This window comes from Limanda limanda, chromosome 13, assembly GCF_963576545.1.
Source record: "Limanda limanda chromosome 13, fLimLim1.1, whole genome shotgun sequence".
Classification (NCBI taxonomy): domain Eukaryota; kingdom Metazoa; phylum Chordata; class Actinopteri; order Pleuronectiformes; family Pleuronectidae; genus Limanda; species Limanda limanda.
The window spans coordinates 23,994,098-24,015,663 of record NC_083648.1 but is presented as its reverse complement, the minus strand read 5'-3'; the positions used below and the strand labels follow the sequence as shown (position 1 = coordinate 24,015,663).

The 21,566-nt window shown below is 41.7% G+C and overlaps 1 protein-coding gene across 1 annotated transcript in view; it reads left to right on the top strand.

Moving 5' to 3' along the window:
* The window catches only part of chd7 (chromodomain helicase DNA binding protein 7), a 69,334-nt gene that overhangs the window by 17,226 nt on the left and 30,542 nt on the right, over window positions 1-21,566 (top strand). The window contains exons 4-9 of the mRNA XM_061083873.1: window positions 5,129-5,601; window positions 16,421-16,565; window positions 17,257-17,388; window positions 18,435-18,500; window positions 19,740-19,795; window positions 21,128-21,242. Of these exons, the coding sequence (XP_060939856.1) occupies window positions 5,129-5,601; window positions 16,421-16,565; window positions 17,257-17,388; window positions 18,435-18,500; window positions 19,740-19,795; window positions 21,128-21,242 (987 nt within the window). The remainder of the gene's footprint in view (window positions 1-5,128; window positions 5,602-16,420; window positions 16,566-17,256; window positions 17,389-18,434; window positions 18,501-19,739; window positions 19,796-21,127; window positions 21,243-21,566) is intronic.

The following is a 21,566-nucleotide window of genomic DNA, read 5'->3' as shown; positions in this document are numbered from 1 at the left end:
GATGTCCAGAGAGACAGACGGTTTAGGAAAGGAGGAGACTTTGAGTGGAAAAAAGCTGGAGGGTGATTAAGAGATTGGGGGAGGGGATAACACTAAGAGGAATGAAGTGGGAAAACAAGCAAAGATCTCAAGAGAGGGAGTCCAGGATCTCTAGCAAAGGAGACTAGAACGAGGAGTGCTGGTGGGAAGGGGTTAGCAGTTCTCGATGGCAACTTCCATGTTTGTGTGTGAGCGTGCACAGTCACCGCTGCCTGTGTCACGTGCCCTTGGCTTCCATTAGCTTGTTTTGTTACTCAAAGCCCCCTTTCTCCACTGACCCATTCACACACAATGGCTGCCCTGTGGCCCCACACACACACACACACACACACACACACACACACACACACACACACACACACACACACACACACAGATCTAGTCTCCTTTTCTCTTCCATTCTTGTCCACACTACTCCCCTCTGCTTGCTTACCAGCCCCCAACCCACCACCAAGCCTGCGTTGTAGAATTTTTTTGGTTGACATTTCAGCCATCACACTTAATTTATCCAGCACTTCTGACCTAGATGGCAGGTTGACTGGTGAGCCCGGGTCCTCGCCTGGGCAAGTTGCGTGCACCGCCCTGACTCTAGCTGCAGGCCCGGCAGCCCCCATTACCCACACATGCGCACACACACACTCTGACTCTGTGGCTTGAGATGGTGTGGTCAGAAATGGGATGGCAAATGTGCCTAGAGAAATAGGATAGTCTATCTAGAAGGGTACTCAGATTGTATGTGTGTGTCCGTGTCTGTCTGCAGCATAGGAAGGGAGTTCTCTCTGAGCCTCATGATGCACTTGTTAGAAAGAGCCACACACCCCAAGCTGGCCAGTCAGTCATGATGACTGTATGTCTGGTACTCTAAGCTCCATCTGTTCACTAAGCATGGTTATTACACATGCACGCACACATGCGCACGCGCTTGTCTTCGTCAGCAGCTCAAGGTCACAGCTCTGGCAGAGTGCTGAGCTGTGACCTTTATTCTACATCTCACGCACACAATGTTGCGTGCAGCACTCTAGCTGACATATAACATGCCTCTCCCGCCCCTCCCCCGGCTCATACACGCTGTCAGTGAGGTGCCGTACCATCCATCTCACCACGGCTCTGCAGCTTCGAGGACATGCTTCTCTGAGAATTTAGTGTCCTTGTTTGTGTGAAACTCATCAAATTGAAACTGCTCATCACTTGTTAACAGAATGCTTATATCTGTCTACATTTCATCAGATATCAATGTCGGCTGTGTCATCTGCCCTGTCTGGACAATGGACACCTTAATTGTAATTAAAGTGAAACCACCTTTAGAGCGTCACAGCAGATCAGTTTGGCTGCATCCTTTTCATTAAAGATGACACAGATAATTCTCTTTGAGGATAGATGTCACCAGAATATGTGTGGTCACCTCACCAAGCTAGTTCTTAGTAAGCTGATTCATCTCGGTTTTTGGTGATTGAGTGATTTATTGGAAATCCCACCTCACCTCAAGAGCTGAGACAGGCAGCAGCCACTACCAGTGTCTAAATGAGGAGGGGGTATTTTCTGCTTGACACACACTGAATGGTTTAGATGTTGCATCTATGTGCAGCACTTTTCTCTATAACAATACCAATACACTGAAAAGTTAAAACAATTGAATAAAAGCAAATAGAGAAATTAATATCGACATGAATTTGCATAAATGATATTGAAATGTTCATGCCCTTTTGCTTTTAGTGGTCCTCTTACGAATCATAGAAGTCTCTACCACTTTCACACAATAACTTTATCAACAATTCTGTATTGGAATTGGTTAAAAATTATGGAGAACTAGGGATTAGTTGAGACCCATTTTTCAATTCACACCACGCAACCCTTTAGTATACATTTCAGATTTAGCATCTGTCTACCTATATGTATAGTGCAATGGTCCAAAGCTGGTCCTCTAAAATGTAATCAAGCTTCAAGAATGGAAGGAGTGAAGATAGTAAAATGTAGTCACTGTACGAAAATCATTTCATGCAAGGGAGGAATTCAGTCTAATATTACAAAGCATTGAATTTCTGCATGGCCTGACAGACACATCACCTTTTTTTTAACCAAGAGAACCATAAAATACCACAATGAGTAGCTTATGCTGCTTATGCTGGTGTGTTTATTTCAGAAATGATACAAATTGTCTTAATCAGGATTAAAATGGAAAACAAAGCCTTTCGTCTTAGTATGTGCACAACAGGAAGTGGGAAAACAAATGGAGGCCAGAGTTGAAGGCAAAGTCAACCAGGTCTGGTGGTGTTGGATCTGTCTTGTAGACCTCATTCAGGCCCAGTAGTAGCATCTGTCCTGGGTGATCTGATCAGGATTGACTCAGCAAATCGCAGATAGACAATATATCCATCCAATCGCCTAACCCTAGTGGCCTCCTTCTTTTTGTTGTGTGAAGGCAAGTCCCTCCCAGGCTTCACATCACTCTCTCCTTCTGCACTTTAAACGAAAATTTAATCAAATTGTTGTCCATATCAGTGTTAATTCTCATTATCTGTGTGCCCGTGTCTCTCTTTCGTGTACTAAGATGGGGTAAACACAACATAACTTAGTTTTCACGGACACAAAAAACGTTTCTTTATTTGCATATAAAGCAGGGAAATGAGGTCCAAGCACAAGTGGTACCAAGAGACACATTCAGGCTGCATTTTAATGCTAGGTGTGAACAAAAAAACCTAAGACCGTCCACATGTGAATAGGATGTCTCACGAGAGATGTTAATACCAGGTTGGAACAGGGGCCTAGATAAGGGAGCCTGACCACCTCATAATTTACTGAATGTTGTGAGATATTTAGCAGCGGCAAGTTTTGGATGGGATGGAGGAAGAACTGGATGGATGGACAGAGTGAGGGGAGAAGCTGAATAAAAGATAACGGGATTTCCTTTCACCCCAGCCCTGGGGAGACTTAAGTGTGTTTTCCTGACAGATTTTCAGCCTTCATCTTACCCTTCTATACTCACCTTCATCCTCACTCTGTTCTCCATCCTCCCTCTGTGGTGATCGAAATGGCATTCGAACCTCTTCCCCTCCTCAGTCGTCTTATTTACTATTTGAGATGTTCTGTACGGATCTTGTTATTAAATTCAGTTATTGGTGCTTCAGTGGAGAACAAAGAGATTTTCCATCCCTGATGGAGAACTGCATTTAACCCAGGACAAGTAGGTACACTGGCATGTTAACGTCACTCTGCAGAACACCAAACCTGACGCAGGACTCCAGGGGGTGTGTGTATTTGTGATTGTGTAAACACTTTGGGTTTCTCCACTGTCATTTGTGTGATTGATTATCTAGGAAGCTTGGGAGGAGGACTGATTTATCGCTGGCTATGCATTCCCCTCATCTGTCTCTCTCTCTCTGATTGTCACTCTCCCCTACCTACAACACACACACTCACACAGAATATTTGTGTTACTCAATGGCGCAGCTTACAGCAGGTGTTTGTGTGCAGGGGTTTGTGCAATGTTTGACCTTGCAGTTGGGTGTGTGAAAGTACATTAGCATTCTCTTGATGGAAGTGGACTTCCAGTTATAGCTCCCAAACTCTTTCCTCCTCCGTATGAACACAACCAAGCCGTGCATGTGTGTCGAGGGGACCTGCTGCCATGGCATTTTGCTTTAAACTTGCTGATGCTCACACACACCTCATTGACACAGTTTTACACACAGCACAAGTGCACATGCACACACACTCTCTCAAAGGCATAGTCTCTTGCTCTCGTATGATACATGCGCACATACTCCCTCGTTGTGCCTTTTTGAAGTATGGAGATAATTTATTCGTGTCATGATGCCTGATTTCCCATCTGCTACTGGGACCCTGAGCAGCTGGAGAGAGAGGAAGCGGGAGGGAGGGAGGGATAGAAGAGAAGGAACGGGAGGAGAGGCAGCTGGAGAGGCTCCCAACAGCTGGTAACCAGTTTCCTGTCACAGAAAGCTTACTTGGGAGCAATGAGGTGTAGGACGAAGGAGAGAGGATTTTAGTCCACAGAAGAGCAAAGGAGTAGGAAAATTAGGTGTCAGTTGGTTTGTTTACTGAGGTTAGCCCTGCTGGAGGAGGAGGCAGTTGCGGGGAGGGAACCGTAGCAACAGGGAGTCCTGAATAGAGAGGGGAGGTGGCAGAGTTGTTCATGGATGAAAGGAAGGATGGATGGATCGCTCCCTCCCCCCCCTTTGCTCTGTAATCCTCCATACTGACATATCAACCCTCGGCCTACAGAAAGTATAGCAGCACTGACTGAGGAGCTGGCACACTTCATCCTATGCTGATGTAAAACTTAAGCAGACATGCTTCATGGCACATGCTCAGGCTAATCCACATTCATTGTGGTTTAATTTAGGGCTGATACTGTCAATTGATTAGACAGTCAAAAGAAAACTAATTGGCAGTTAACTTTTAATTGTTGATTGATAGTCATGCAATTTCTTGAGGCAAAATTTAACAATGCTTGTTCCTGTTTCTCCAATTTGAATTCCTTTCTGACTGGAGGTTGTAAAAAAAAAAAATGTCTTTACTATGTTTATAGTAAACAATTAATTAATCAAATATATAAACTTTGCAGTTGCTTTTTGTTTTATGTAATTGAATTTCTTTATTATAATTAATGCAGATTGTTAATTGTTTAGTCTATAATAAGTTATATTTCATGTCATATAATTTTAACTTCCCTATGCTCATGTGAACATCTTCAAACCACTTGTTATATGGCCAATTATCTGAAAACTAAATATATTCTCTTAATGATTAAAAGGGCAGCAAATTCTGAATCTCATCAAATGAATTGCACACTTTTAACAAATGGAAGACATACTAAATTATCAAATATTGCAAATTTGTCAATTGCCAAATTTTCACAATTGGATTGGTTAGCCACGTCTGAGTTGGCCCACTTTGTGAATTCCAGTGTTAACAAATCTCTTGAAAATGTCTTAGCTGAAAGACAATTACATACTCACTTTTAATGGGTTCTTTTTTTATCTTTATCTTATTTTAATTATGTGTTTTGAGTATTATTTTACGTTGTGTTATAACTCAGACTAATGAATATCTTTCTCACCCACTTCCCCAGCATTCCCCCACGGACCCGTCAGGCGATGCCTCAATGATGGTTACTGAAAGGCCGACCATTTGCGCTGGTGTGCCCAGCCAGCCAATCAGCACAGAGCAGCCCAGCAACCAGGAGACCAAGCCAAAAAAGAAGAAGAAAAAGAAAGCAAAAGTAGTGGATGAAGAAGACGAGGGAGAGAAGAAGGCAGGAAGAGGAAGCGCTGATGTAGACTTGATGTCAGAATTTACCAGATCAGGAAGTGAGGCAGGTGAACAGGTTACTGGCACAGGAATTGTAGAGGGAAGTTCACCAACGGTGGAGGAGAAGAAAAAGCGGAAAAAGAAACCAAAGGAGAAGGCAGAGGGCAAGGAGGGCAAGGAGTCCAAAGAGTCCAAGACCCCGAAGACGCCTAAAACGCCCAAGACCCCCAAAGAGCCCAAGGAGAAGAAGGCCAAGAGCTCCATGCCCAAGACCAAGACCCCCAAGAAAAACAGGTAGGAGCATCATTGCCTGCAGATTGTGTGTACGTGTGTTGACTAAATAACTCGCGTATAAAGACAGTTGAACATGTCGAAACTTTCCTCAGCTGGCCTTTTTGGTAATAAGATGTAAGATTTGATACAGCAACAGTTTTGTAGTGACCAGGAAACAAACTAGATCACTTACACATGTAGCCAGCCAGGGAGAACCAATTTGGTCACAACCTGCTGAGCTGGGAAAGACCTTAATACCGCAAACTATTTGTGTATATGTGTGTGTAAGTGAAGCAAAGAGGAAAGGCTGCTATACGGAAGGATCTGAGGATGACTTACATTTTTTCTGGAGCTTGATCAACAAGTTTAAAACTACTGTCAGATTGGGGACATGTGGAAAGCATCATCTGATATCATTCACCCCCATGTCTGAGATTAGTTTAAAGAACTGACAAAATGTTCAATGTGAAATTTGCTGCATTACACTTTTTTGATGTAATGATACCTGAATAAGGGGATGTCAGATCACGATCTAGTGGGTATATATTATTGTGCATTAATCATAATCGAGGTAAAATTTTGAAATCATCGTGATGTTGATTTGAAGTCATATCGCCCAGGCCTACAACTAGTGTTCCACTGTGTACGGATATTAGACAAGTATTGCGATACCAAGCTTTCAAAGGTCTAGTGTGTAATATTCAAGTGAAAGGGAGAGGGAGTCTACTGCCCATCACCTGAAGTTCTCTGTTAATTTTTTATATTAACTACAGCCTTTCTGAGGTTTCTGGTATAACTACAATATTAACTTGTATAAAAGTAGTTTTGTGTACTCAAATTAATACCGGTACTATGTTGGGGTGCGAGAGGAGCACAGGTGCTGTGTGCAACGGGTCCGAGTGTTTAAATACAAGCCGTATTGTTTTCGTGTGTGCAACGCTTTGCTTTCACTCCATGGGGGCGAACCTGCAGTGTCTCCCTGTAGGCGTGCAGGTTTTTTTCTCTCACTGCAGCTATGACAAATTTACAGACGTCTGGTGCCACTAGCTCAGATAGTGGTATCGAAACCAGAATTTTGGTATCTTATATCAACGGCACAAGCGGCTCCATGCTCAATTAAGAGCATGTATGGCTGCATATAAAATAGAATATTGATAGAATATTTGATGTAGCGTTGGGATTAGAGATGAAGCTTAAAATATTTGTGTCATCTGTAGTAATTATCTTCTGTTTATAAGGGTTAAGCTCATATTTTTTTTATCGTCATTGCGAAATCAACATGTGATCCAGACATGCACGTTAAACATATTGCAATAGATTGCCTGATAAAAGGTGTTCCATGTGCCCTGCGTTCAAGCTCTGCATGTCACTATATCAGCCCAGCCCTGCTGCCCTAGATAATAAAATAAAGATATTCAGATCATTGCCTTTTTCCCCCCCGTCAATTAATCATTGTCCAAAGAAGAGAATAGCAAGGGAACAGAGAATTCAGAGGTGGCTAGGTCAAATCTCATGCCGCCTCCTCCCACCAAAATTCTGGAAACTCATAGTGATCACGTTTTTCCCGGTCTATGAAGAGACCCAGAATTGCTATGATCAGCTCTTTTCAAAATTGACTCAAACCTGGAAAACAAGCTGCCAGTTGCACCATCACTACCATATGACATCAGATGCCTTGCCAAATAGAAACACTACCATCCAGTGCATTAGAGAGGTTAATGTAATACATGTATTCAATAATTTAGTATGACTCTTGTAGGGTGTATGCAAAGAGAAATGGGCCTTGATTGGAAGATGGTTCGCCACTCCTGGTGTCGAAGGTGTAATTATTTGGAGATTCAGGTTTTTTGTTTTTCAATAGAATATCACTGTTTTGGAAGGGATGCTTCTTGCTGAACTTGATGAGTGACGCCGGGTTTACACCAGACGCTGAAGTGACGCGCAAGCGCTAATCCCTAGCGCGCCAGCGCTTGGCTGGTCACACCGGACACCCTTAACTCCGCAGCGGTAATCAAGCAAAATATAGACTCGACGCCTAAACGATCGCTACACGCTGCGAGGCAGCCTTGGCGTGGCGCAGCGCTTCAGCCTCCGTTGGGACCGGCACAAAGGATTAACATGGGAGTGGATGGGAGTCAGCTGTTATTTAAGGCTTGGCGCTGCGCACGAATTTAGATATTTTCTTTTTCGGATTTAAGCTTTTGTTTGCATTTTTGTATAAGGAGCAATAAATTGTGACTCGGATTTCCCCATTGGAGCCTTGAGAATGTATGATGCAATGATGTGGCTGTGACTAGGGCTGAACGATTAATTGCATTTGCGATTTAATCGCGATATGATAAAACGCGATTTCCTAATCGCAACGTGCCCGATTATCACGTGCGAACGAGAGTAGCGCACCGGGCTGCCGTTCGCACCCGCAGCCAGAATGCCGCGGGACAACACAACGCCACTGATCCAGAAGATAGCGAAGCAGGCCTGCGTCACCTACGTGGCGCAAACATAGAGCGAGCTCATCTCGCTGGTGACCGCGGTGCCGGCGGCAGACCTGAAAATCGAGGCGGGGCTCCAGAGACCCCCGGTCCCCTACACGCACATGTGCGAGACGGAGGTGCTCAGCATGGGGGTGTTTCCTGCTGAGGCCCGGCGCCTCCGTACCGCTGCACGACCACCCGCACATGAACGGGACGCTCCAGGTCTTTACAGCGCCTCATGTCTGCTGTGTTGTGGCTCCACACACACTCTGTCTGTTACGTGACTTGTGTTCGAAAGGGTTAAAAATCACAGTCTGAGGAGTGGAACCATTTCATTCGCTTCAGGAAACTGTTCATACATGCAGTTGTACTGTTTGACTTTGTGGCCTGTGCATTTCTCCGTTTTTTATTTATAACTTTATTTACTTTGATTTTACAAAATATTTTCAAAGTATAGTAGAGGCAAATTCTATGTTTCAGTTGTGTGAAATGTTTCTGACTTGGGAGCAGTAAGACACCTATAATTTTAAATATTATATATCACTAAATGTATCTAATATTGTGTTGGTCATATTTAAATCATTCGTTCAGCCCTAGCTGTGACCCAATGTTTTGTTCTCTATGCTATGCCAATTAACTTGTTGCTTGTAATTGAGGAGTTTTGTAGGGTTATTATCGCCAAACACAATGACCAATGTAAAATTGCAACTCATACAAGGGAAGCAAATTGTTATAAGGGGTAATCTGGTTCATATTTTTTTTTTTGAAGGATTGTGAGTTAAATAATATCAATGGTGAGGGCTGTCTCCTGTACCTTGAGAGGACCCTAGTTCCCTTGGGTGGTGATCCAGAGTTGTTGACATCCTCTATCCCCTGGAATGTTGGCAGTTAGTTCCTCACCACCAAATGTGAGTTGATGAACAGAGACTCCTGATGGCTGTGTCTCTGTAGACATGATGCTTCCTTGATACCACAGAGAAAAGTGCAAGACACAGCAGTGAAGCAGGTACTGGGGGAAAACCTCAAGGCAAACTTGGCTAAAACAAATTACGCTGAATTAACCTTGTTATAAAATTGTCTCCTCCGACAATTTCAATGTCTACACTTTCCATTAACGAGGCATCTGTATTAAAATCAATGTTAGATGAGGTGGAATTGCAGCACCACAAATCTGGATCTGTCAGACCACATCTGGAGGTGATCTGGCTCACACTGATCAGATCTCAGCAGGTCTAATAAATAATCTTAATCAAACCCAACAAGATGAAAGATCGGCTGACTTCCTCTTTTCTTCTTATGGTGACATTCACTGTAGTGTTTCCACGTACGACTCCCAGTGCACGTTTCTGCTCTGAAACAGGAATAAAGAAGAAACCAGACAGTGTGCACACTGAAGATCACACTGGAGCTCCTTGCAATAGAGGAATAAGCTATCTCAGGATCTGATAGCAGGATCAGTTAGTTTATGGGTTAGATCTGTTTGTGACTGTTAAACACCTTCCATGTAGATTACGGGGATAGTGTTGAACTTGATGAGTAGACTATAGTCCAGCTTGATCAAACTTCCTGGCACTTAACAGTGCTTGTTGATATCAGCTTAAGTACACTTTGTTGACTCAAAGCTCTAGTCGTATCCATGTTTTCTCTATCTTTCTCTATGGCTATTGTAGCCTTAAATTTCTGGGCAGATCTTTTCTCCATTCATCTTACAGTTTGTCAATGATTCTTTGGCCAAAGCAATGTGAGTTTAGAGCATCTGTTTATGATGGAGTCAGAGGTTTTTAAATTGTGATGGGGGAAATTTGATCAGACTGAGAAATGTGTCTGAAAACGCATTCACCTAAAACAAGCGCACATAGATAACTGTCTCTAGCCTCTCTCTCGTTCCCTGTCCTCGCCTTTAGTGTCAATCCCCTCTTGTTCATCTCAGCCCATTTTATCCTGAGGAAGAGGGAGAGCCAAAGCAGTAGGCAGGGGTCAGAGCTGGGGGAGGAGTGTGTGCGTGCACACATTCATCGGCCATTGGAAAAGAGTCGGGGGAGGGGAGTGGGGAACGTGCGAGACCTGGAGTGTGTGTGTGAGGCAGTGAGGGGCCGGCCTTTTGTGTTTATGTGCATGCGTGTGTTGGAGGAGGAGTCGTTGGTAATCTTTTTGGCAGAAAATGGCGTCTAATGATAATGAAGGCCATGCTGCTGACCACTCCGCAGCCACAAGTGTGTGAGTGAGAGAGAGACAGGGTAAAGGAAATCTGGGGGAGGGGGAGTTCATTCTTAGACCTGTGTGTGTGTGTGTGTGTGTGTGTGTGTGTGTTGGTAAACTAGCTCTTATCTGGTGTCAGGCTTTCCTCCATCTTGAGTGGCGGCCTGCAGCTCCCAGGTTAATTTAGCATAATAATGGCTGCTGGCCATTCACTGCTACTCTAAAATGGTGGACTGCTGCAATCAACTATCTTTTCTTTTCCTCAATCTTTCTCCTCCTTTCCTCTCCCTCTTATCCAACATCGTCTTGTTGAAGAGGAGTGAATCCTTTCATTTCTTCAGCTTCCCCACACCTTCCCCATCTTCCCTCATTCAATAAGAAGTTAAGGTTTGTTTAATGAATATTAAATTTATATTTATTGAATGAAGTTTGGTATTGCTCATTGAGTTTAGCTTTCGTATTATTCATGGTTCATTAGTTCCTGGAAAGTCATGCAGTTTGTTTGTAGGTCTCTATGATATATTTATGTTGAAGTCCATCAGAGTTAAATGTTGCTTTTAATTTTAAATAGTTGCTTTTTGTGGCTTTTCTTGTAGCCGAGTTTTGCCCTTTTTTAGGGCAATTTTCAAAATGTTCACTCTTGGTGTAGAGAGTATCCTCTGTAGGGACCACTAACCCACATGTTCCATTGCATATTTGGGGGATTTATGCAAGATTTCCACCAGTGGGTGGAGAAATAAACCCCCAAAGCTCAGAGTTTCATGTGGCCTATACCACGCTACAGTATATCTCTTTCAACACTGTATTTGCATCTCTGTATGAACAAATAAGCAACTGCAAACCAGACCGAGGCCTTCCTTTTAATTGGTGGAACAAGGATGTGAGTCCATACTGTTAACCCTTTCAACACAGTTCTCACTTCCTTTATTTGCAGTTTGTTGCACTGTCACCCCAAATCATGTAAGTTAGCGCTGCTTTTTTAAAACTAGAACGGTTCTCAGCAGAGTGCATACAATCTGCCTAGACCCAACAGTCTCCTTATGAAACCAAATTTGACTCTCTAGAACAAGATTTTAATCTGGATCTGCACCAGATTGCACACACTCAAAAATATCAGTCACCCAAATATGCCGGATTTTTGTATATTCATGAATTATTCTCTGACAAGTCAAGGAAGATACTAAAAAACTCCCTATCCCGCAATGTTAAATAATATAGGGGGGGGGAATGCTGGATCCGACCCCTGACTTTGAGCCACACAATTTAATGGATTTTGTCCTTACCCATATCGCATCCTTCCAAGTTTCATGGCAATGCGCTTTGTAGGTTTTGCATAATCTTGCTTTCAATCAAACCAATCAACAGATCTTTGCAGAGGTTAATCAGTTGAGGTAGTCACAAATGCTATCAGTTTACATGTCTGTTGACAATACAAAAATTTAAAGTGTTTCTCCACCACTGACATATTAGAACCATATTCTACTTTTTATTACTATGATAAAATATATTGATATTATATAAATGAAAAGGTTCACTACTGTTGTTTTCACATTTGAGATGAGTTTATATTGAGGGAGTCTTCCATTGTGATGAGAACAAATATCTAGTATAACGTTATAGTAGATTAAGACTTGGCTGTGGGCCAGCTGCTCCCCCTGCTGATTGTGTCCATTACGAGGCAGTATTGGTAGTTATTTTGGTAGTAAGTCCCACTAATTCTAGCTGTATTTATTTGTGTGTGTCTAGACAAAGTTCTCTCCTGCTTTTGGCCCCCACCTCTTACCCATTTTTCTTCGCTCACCCAAACGGTCAATGCAGAAGGCAAAGTTTGGTACTACAGGCACCTTCCAGTTAACGAGGGAGTTTTTATCTTCACAGGCGCCGAAGTGTGGCTAATTGTGGAAAGCTGTTGGGTTTCTCTATCAATTTTAGCTCTCGACCTAATATTTATTCATACATTTTTTGCCACTTTATTACCTTGTGTGCTATACAAATAAAAGTTACTATATATTAAAATGTGCCTGGATGGAAAGAAGACTTTGTGTCGGCTGTCTTGATCGTAAGAAAGATACAATAATTGGACACATCACAGCATTTACCACTATCCGTGTCAGTTGTTCAGAAAGGTGTGCATATGAGAGCATTTCAGGCTGAATCAGGTGGTTGCCTCGGTCCTTTAGCTCACTCCTCTCCTTTGACCTTGCTTTCTTGCTCATCCTTCTTTCCCATTGCTCTCTTGCTTGCACTCCCTCTCTGTCTACCTCTCTCAGTGGAAGTACATCTATAAATAACTCAGCTCTCAGCTGCCACACCCTGCCCTGTGTGTGTGGATGGGGCTTGAGATTTGTTTGCTGCACACATAAAGATGTCAGACATGCACACAGACACCTTGCTTTGAGCATGTCTGCAAACGTCTGCAAATACAGCACTTTTTGTTTTTGCGTAGAAGGAACTGTATGTGTTGCATTCTGACCACTACAGCCACTTCCCTTTTTGTGGTGTCTGTGTATATGGGGGTTCAGTGGTATGACTCATCACAGCAGCAGGTGTCCTTTGCATCCCATCCTTCCCCCGTTCCTGGCTTCCTCTTCAATTGGTCTCTTTTCCTCCCCATATTTTACTCCACGGCTCTGCTTCCTGTCTTTCTTTTATCCTCCCTCCCCTGATGTATAATTAGACGTCTGATGTTGCATCAATTTAAACGCTTCACCTGTTTTATTAAGTTTTCCTATCAATATGATGACCTGTGTAATCACATCACCTTATGCTGGATTTACATTTCAATTTCTCACATTTAATTTCCTGATTTGTCAGGTTATTTTCTGTAGCCGTTTCAAATTTTTCAGTTCAAAGCTGGATGACATGCACTTGAAGCTCATCTAGAGGTATTTTATTCTTTGATAAGGAAAATATTTTATTAAGGCGGTGGCTGAGCTACATTCTGTTTGATATGGCAACGTCCACTGTATTTTTAATTGCATCCTTGTTTGCATATTTTCTATGATACCAGCTTTAACATGCTTTAGTTTCCAATATGGTATGCACAATATACCAGTGACTGCGACTTATTAAATATAAGCATTATTATTTATTGTATGTGGTGTCATGTCTCTGGACATTTGAAAAGTTGGATATATTTTCACTGAGCTCAAAATCCTAACCAAACTTTGGTAAATTACTGACTGTTACACAAGGTACATTTAGAATTGATAAATTGGTAATAAAATGTAAAAACACTGGTGTGGCGCATCACCACATTGTCTAGCAAGTTAGTTACCAATCTCATTTAGGCCAATGTCGTGACTCGTACATCTAGCTGACCATATCACATGGCTTGTTTCCTAAAAAGCAACATGAGTCAATGACAGAATTTGGTTTGGGATTGTGTAGCCATCAAGAGCTGCAGGGAACGTAAAATGAAATTACAGCAATTTACAATATAACCCAACGTTTAACTGAGACATGGTGAAAGAAACCAAACTGTCTTTAGTCAACTTCATTTATTTCAATTGATGTTATAAAATGTGGGAAATGTACTGTAGGATATTTGGAAGCTCCCCTCGTCTGCAGTAGTAAATAAACTTGTAAGATGTACATATAAATACAGTTACTGCTTTTGTCAGAGGCTACTTTCATATTGTTTAAGAATTGTGTTTTGAAACTAGAACGAACTGTCTGTGAGCCTTTCTCTATCAGTTTTAATCCCTGTCCATACTAACATGCCTGAAAACGTATATCAAGTGACCATGCACATACCGGTGTAAACAGGAAGGCTTGTTCATGTTGGTGTACACTGGATGCATTTGGTTGTTGTTTGCAGGACTGTCGCATATTGTTAAAATAACAACTCCATCATATATGTTTCATGGTAAAATACAGGATTTAACTGCACAACAGCTGTAAGCAAAGACAACAGGTTCAGCAACGCTTGTATTTAGCAATGTAGTGATCTACACTGGTAGCAGTTGTTTTCTTCTGGGACGCTGTCATGTGATGGGAGCCTGTCAAATCAGCAAAAGTTGCGTCATGACCAAAAACACTCAATCAGCAAGTGGTTGTTTCCAAACATTTTCGTGTCTGCATGTCCAGACTAAAACACTTCCCTGGAGTTTTCAAACTAAAACGTAGTAACAAGCAGCATTATCAAACTTCTCCATTTTAGCATCTCTAAAACTCCAGAGTATTGTGGACGGCAGGCATATTCCTAGCAAGGTTGATGCTTTTCAAGCGAAAACTTCGTAATGAGGATGTAGCCAGGAACAACAGAGTGGTGTTATAGTAGAGCTCAGAAGCATTTAAATTCCACTTAATAGCAGGATTGTTTTTAAAGCAAGCTTCTCAGAGGTTGTTGTGAAACAGGTTGATTTGTCCAACAGCTAAAGCATATTAGGATATATAAAGCAGACAGAAAAAGAGAGATGGGTTGTAGAGTGGAGACGGCAGAAGAAAAGAGCGAGGAGATGGACTGAGCACAAAGAGTTAGAGAGATGGAGAGACTGAAGAGAAAAGTGAGCCCATGAAGACGCCAGGAAGAAGAGGGGGCAGAAGGCAGCCAAGTGGAGAAGTGTGTGTGTGTGTGTGTGTGTGTGCATGCATGCATGCATGCATGTATGTGTGTAGCCAGATGGCTCCAGCGTGTGGCGACCAGCCAGAGGAACAGGTGCAGGTCACATGACCAGCCGTTACCACGGAGATCGTGATTGCTCTTGGCGTGAGGATGAAAGGAGATGGGCCCCAGGGACACAGAGGGGGCGCAAGAGTAGGAGAGAGGGAGTGAGGCACAGAGCAGGAGAGAGGATGAGCGACATAGACACAGAGCAGAAGAGAGAGATAAGCAGGCATACAGTACTGCAGAGGGCAAGACTTTAGTAAAGGCAACGCATAAACACTTAAACTATTAAAGACAACAGTTTAATTTAAGTTAGAAGATAATCTGTATGTTTTGTATTTTTAAAGAACAACATTTTGTAAAGTGAAAAGCAAAGGTGGCTTTGTGTCAATTGTACAGTTATAGGATCTGGTTTCAGGTTGATCAAATTCTCTTAACTTTCGCAGTTAAGTTAAAGGCTGCAACAAACCTGAGTTGTATCTGGTTGATGTGCTCCATGCAAGCCAGCTAGGCAAGATCTTTTATGAAGCAAAGCAAACATCACCACATCATCAAAAGGAAGTTAGCTGTTGTTGATGTTGAACTTTCTCCCACTGTCTTGTGAACATAAGATATAAAATAATACACTGACAAGAAGATCAATGGCCCCTTTGGGCTGAAATATTCAGGAACTCCTCTCCATATGGGCAGAGAACAGTGAAATAACAGCAGAACCTTTAGCAATGCTGAAACTTTACATTACATAGATTCCCAGCAGTGGGCAAGTGTCAAATGTATGTTTGTGCAGTCCAACAAAACCAACAGTGTCATTCTTAACCGGTGAATTGGAATTCAGGAGTCTGAATCAAACCAGTTAAAGTTGAATCCAAACCCTTTTTGGAATTTTGTGTCTATGATGAGCTAAAGTTAATTGGCTTCACTTCATTTCCCAGAATATTTTTATGTTCATCTACTGGTCATTTGAATGAGGCCACCACATAGAGAGCACTGTGGCCGACTTAGTAAATGTGCAGTTTTCTTTTCTCCACACCACCAGTTGAAGGGAAGGTAAAAATTTTATTGGGTGACTACAGCCTTAGTATGCACACACTTGGAGATGGAGCCAGCTCCGCTTTCTTTCCATGCCAGAGATTAGAGGAGGCCTGGGGGCCTCTCAACCCTTCCCCCCTCCTCTCTCTGGGGCCTCTCTCTCTGTCCCTCACTCTGTCTGTCTGCCTGTCTCTCTGTTTCTCATTCGCTTCCTGTCTCTCTCTCCCTCTCTCCCTCCCCCTCCCTCTGGGCCCCCCTCGCTCTTCCTCTCTATATCTCTCTATCTTGCTACCTTGCTCCCTCCGCCTCCTCGCAGTCTTTCATCATATTAACCCCCTGTGTGCCAGAGCCTGAGGCATTCTAATGATTTCTAAATGGGTAAATCAAACATGGCGACCACCCTGGGACAGACAGGCACACATACACACACAGTCGCACACACAAACAAGTGCCTTATAGTATGTAGAAGTGGTATCACTTTTTGTGTATAAAATTAAATATTGAAGTTGTTTTTTTTCTTTCATTGCAGCAGTAAGAAGTTGGAGTCAGAGGTCGGGCCTGGCACAGCTAAGAAGGATTCCAAGAGGAAGAGAGAGTCATCAGTCAGCGATGATGTGGAGGTGAAGAGTCCACCTCCATCGCCTCCTGAAGATGAAGATGATGACGGTGTACAGGTACAAGACCCATACAAGGAAACTTACCCTGTTTTTTTATGCTATATTATATTTTCAGGTAGCACACAATGAACTTATAAAAAGTCATGGCTAATAATGCATTACAGAATAATAATTCCATTGAGCTCAATGCAAAAGAAGTGCATGAACCCTTTGCAGGTCGCTGAGAGATCAAGGCACTGGGCCAAGAGGCATCTACTGTTTGTGGTGTAAACCAAGCACATAGCCAAGTCAATCAGCAGCAACTTCTCAGTTACTTAATTAATTACTTAATTTGCCGATATATTGCATTTCATACACAAATGTTTTCCCTCCCAGTTTTAAAGAAAGGCCATCAAGCAACTATTTTTTAGTAGAGATTTTGGGACAGAAAGGAGGAACAAGCGTCACATGGCTCTATCATTTCTCAATCAGACCCATTGTTTATTTACCAAAGTAATAATGCTTGATACATATCTGTAGGTCCCTATATCATCTCTGATATAGAAGTGTGACATTGTATACAATGATATTTTTACACACGTTTATAGATCTGTCCTTTTTGAAGACGTTTGTATCATGATTTTTTTTTATCAAGTGAGAACACCATCCAATGCAAAGGTGATCTGTGCTTTTTTTTTTTGAAAGGCTACAAAACCATAACTGATAAACAGAACGTTGACTCTTTTGTGTCTTTTCCTTTGACCATTAGAAGCGTCGTTCCAGCCGCCAGGTGAAGAGGAAGAGGTACACTGAAGAAGTGGAGTTTAGAATTTCAGATGACGATGTCAGTGGAGATGACTCACAAACACCAAAATCCCCATCTTCATCATCCCAACAACAGGTATAGCTTGGAGTTCAGTTTATATTGAACAGAATCTGACAATAGATCTGACATTTATATATTAAATGATATTTTGTATATACAGAAAAAAATCTATGGATGCGTCTACGATCAGATTTAGTTGATTTTACTATCCCCTTATCTCTGTTATCAGACCATTGTTGTTGATGAGTGAACTGGACTGCTTTCAGGCAAAAAGTAACTGGATTTTTTGTGCCAATACACATTCCTCACTTCAAGTCTGTGTAAACATTCTTAATTACATTTCTTCAATTTTGTTCTGTATTACAATACATCTCAATAGTGTACAGTGCATGTTTGTCATTATTTAAAAAATGTTTCTACCTTTGCAGCCTGTAATCTTTTAAAACATTTAAAAAGCTCATCATTTTCTGTCTATCACATGAGATTAAGACTTTTCTCTCATTAGACAGTGAGTTTAATCCAAACCATCAGATTTAGACTATACTTTACACCCAGTTTCTGTACTGCTAGTTGTCTGTACATCCTTTTTGTCTTTTGCTAAATGAAAAAGGTGCTTTGTAGAAAAATAAACAAGGTACTGGGAGTATTGCAAAGTCAAATAATTAGAGGTGTTCACCAAAGCCACAGTTAGTAGATTAACAAAATGTTTGGACATACTTCGATGTGATCAGAGGTTCTGAGCTCTGGGTTATTATCCACCTTTAACAAGATAACCAAAATAATCAAATGAAACATGCGTTTGAAAGACAATACATTAGCTGTTATGTTATAGTTACAGATGTATAGGTTGAACTTAGCTTAGTTGAAATAATGATTAGTAATTTAAACATGATTCAGTGTTAATAGTCACATGAAAATTTAGTTTTGTAACATAAACCAAGTAAAGCTAAGCAGGTCGTGGTCGGGAGATTGTAGTTTTATTGTCCTTTTTCTGCAGCATATGACAGAATCAGCACAAAACTATAAGACGCATTATAAAAGAAATGTAATTATACTGTAATTACATTTTTTTCATGTGATTTTTTTCTGGCCAACACTTTACTCATTTGGTGTGTTTCCAGGATGTGATTGAAGTTGAGGGGCCCATTGTGGAGAAAATCATGGGCTTGCGCACCTCCAAAAAACAGGTGAGATGCATTGAGGAAGAGACACACAATACAACATAATACATAGAGAAATGCTCACATTGACATCCTGGCCAGAGTCATGGCTTACATCATCTGATTAGCCGCTCCACAGCTGGCCTAAGCAGATTACTCACACACATACGAAGACACACACAAGTATCTCAGACAGCATTCACTTGGTAAGCAGAGACAAGAGTTCTTGTATTTCAGTGTTTGGAGCTCTGAGTGTGTAAGAGAGGGTGTGTGTGAGAGAGTGAGTATGAGTGAATACCCGGCTTTGTTTTAGATGGCTTGTCTAAAGAAAGCTCAACCCTGAGCCAACACATGCGTGCACATACACTCACCGGCCAACTTTCCTTTGCTAGCCAGCTGCCAACGGGTCTAAGCCCGCCCCCCCTTTACACATAAACAGACACACACACATTCTCACAGCTCCATTCAGAGTTGACCCTGGGTTTGGCACACAGCCAAAACCACAACGCTAGCTAGACCAGACACCAAGCTAGCATTTCCTCAGGCAAGGGGTGTGGGTGTGTGTGTGTGATTGATGATTCATGGCATTACAGTAGTAGTAGCAGCTTGGTGGAAGAGTGTGTGTGTGTGTTACAGTAGTGATGGTGAATGAAAGTGAACTGCTGTTCTATAAGAGCTACTGTTTTGGTATTTCCCCTTTCTCACACACACTGTTATGTATGGGAATAACGCATATATTACTCATACACTTCTTTACCATAATCTGCATCTGCCCTGAGAATATAAAGCCAGCCCATTTTACACTGCCTGTTCAAGGGAGGAATATAGCATATTTATTCCACCTTGCTGTTTTGTATAAAAGGTATAAACACAGAATGGTAGGTTTTGTAAATCTGCCTTTAAGCTGGCAGCTGTAGTAGTCAGAGAGCAGAATCGATGTCGCGTAAAAGAGAGCCGGCATGGCAGGACAGGAGGCCAACAATGTAACACATCCCACACTGGGGGTGGCAATATGCCGGTTTGTTTGGTTCAGTGTAAACAAACAAGCATGACGAGGGGTCATTATGGCAACATACAGTAGTTGGGTTTCTGTAGAAAAAGGACTTTAGAGTCAGGGATGACTGACATGCTTGTGTGAGACTGGTACCCAGTGCCACCTAACCAATTCAACCACATGTTGTATAACAATGATGAGCCACTTCTGTTCATGTGCCATGTAGTTGCTATATCTGCAATTATTATTATTAACCCTTTTTTTCTTTCTAGCTGGAGGAGGGGGAGGAATTGGAGGTGGAGGAGTTCTATGTCAAGTTCAAGGGCTTGTGAGTAAAACAACTTTTTCTCTTCACCGCTTTGTCTTTCACAAGAGAGCTCCCTCTTCTTCTAAGCCTATTTTGAACATGCATGCCAGGGTCTACATGGGCCGATAACTGAAAAGTTCCGAGCTTGCTTTAGCAATTAATTTGCGCTGCAGATTAAATTTTCACATCATTTTGGCTCATTATTAGGACAATGTATATACAACATTGTTTCTCATGGTAGATTAAGACTTTAGCAAGAAGTAATGTTAACAAATATGAAGTAATCCTTGATCCCATTGTGCACCATACAGTTACATAGATGAAATAAGTTTTAAAGTGAGTGGATTTGAACTGCAGTTTTTCTTATTGTCCCATACACATCTGACAGCATTTACCAAAATGTTGCTTAAATCAAACATTTATAGGAAGAGTCACTTTCTCCGTGGGTGTTACCGAGTCAAATAATAAGGGCTGTAGTGAGTTGATTCTGCACACTCTTTCCTCTTACATAATTATTTTCTCTGACATTTAACATTCTTCACACTTCAGTCTTTTTGAGCTCATAATCTGTGACAGCTGTAATTCTTGGCTGTTGGACAGATTTTTTTCCCTTGTTTATTTTTGCATTCACAACATTCGGAGGCAGTATTAACTTGTTTTCACTATGAATTTATTTTCTCCATTCCCGCAAAATCCATTATAGAATACTTAAGAAACTCCTGCAAGTTAAACTGGACTAACATAACTAACTTGGAAAGACCCACTAGCCGAACAACATTGAGGCTACAGACGGGCCATTATGTAACACACTGATACTTTCTCCATTCAAAAGGATTATGTCATGTAATGAACACATACTTGACTTTTTGAACATGAACCCCACTTTTCAAACTCAAAATAAATAGATAAACAATAAAAGATAAACAGACACAGCCTTACATTGAGGCCAGTATGGTATCTTTTCTCTCCTGTGAAGTAGAAAACTGTCAGTATATATTTTTACAATCAGTCATATGAGGTACATTGCATCAGATCTATTATGGAAGGGGAAAAGTCTGGATAGGCCATGTAACTTTGGCAAGGCCTTCAACTAATGGTTATTTTCATTAGGTAATCTCCTTACTATTTTCATGGTAATTCAGACAAATTATATGAGCTAAATTTTGGACCCAACTAGCAATGAAATGTTATTAGAATAAAAATGCATGCTTCCAAGCCATATGACAAATGTAACCTCCTCCATGTGATGGTAGTTTACTCTTTTGCTGCATTGGCTAGAAACACTGTTATTCTCTCTGGTTTCAATATGAGTGTCATGAATTACTGGGTCTGACCGTGTCTCTTGTGTCTCAGCTCGTACCTCCACTGTCGCTGGGCAGACTTGCAGGAGCTGGAGAAGGACAAGAGAGTGCACCAGAAGATCAAGAGGTTTAGGGCAAAGCAACTACTCAACACCTTTATAACTGAGGTAGGACCTGAGCTCTCCAGTACAATTACTCCCTTACCTTGTCCTTGCACTGCACAAATTCTTTACGGTGGCTTTAGAGAACACTGTCCGCCACTTTGTGCACACTTTATTGTGTTGTAGATAAAAATTGCAAATAGATAGATATTACTATATCAAGTTTTTTTTGCAGTTCACAAAACACTTCTGGCGTCCCAGGGAAAACTTTGTTGCAGCCGAATCCAATACAATTGAAGTAACCGGCGAAATAAACCTTCGAAATAATAAAACAGAAAAAACACAACATGCCTCCATAATGCTTGTGTAGTGTCATCCAAGTGTCCGCAA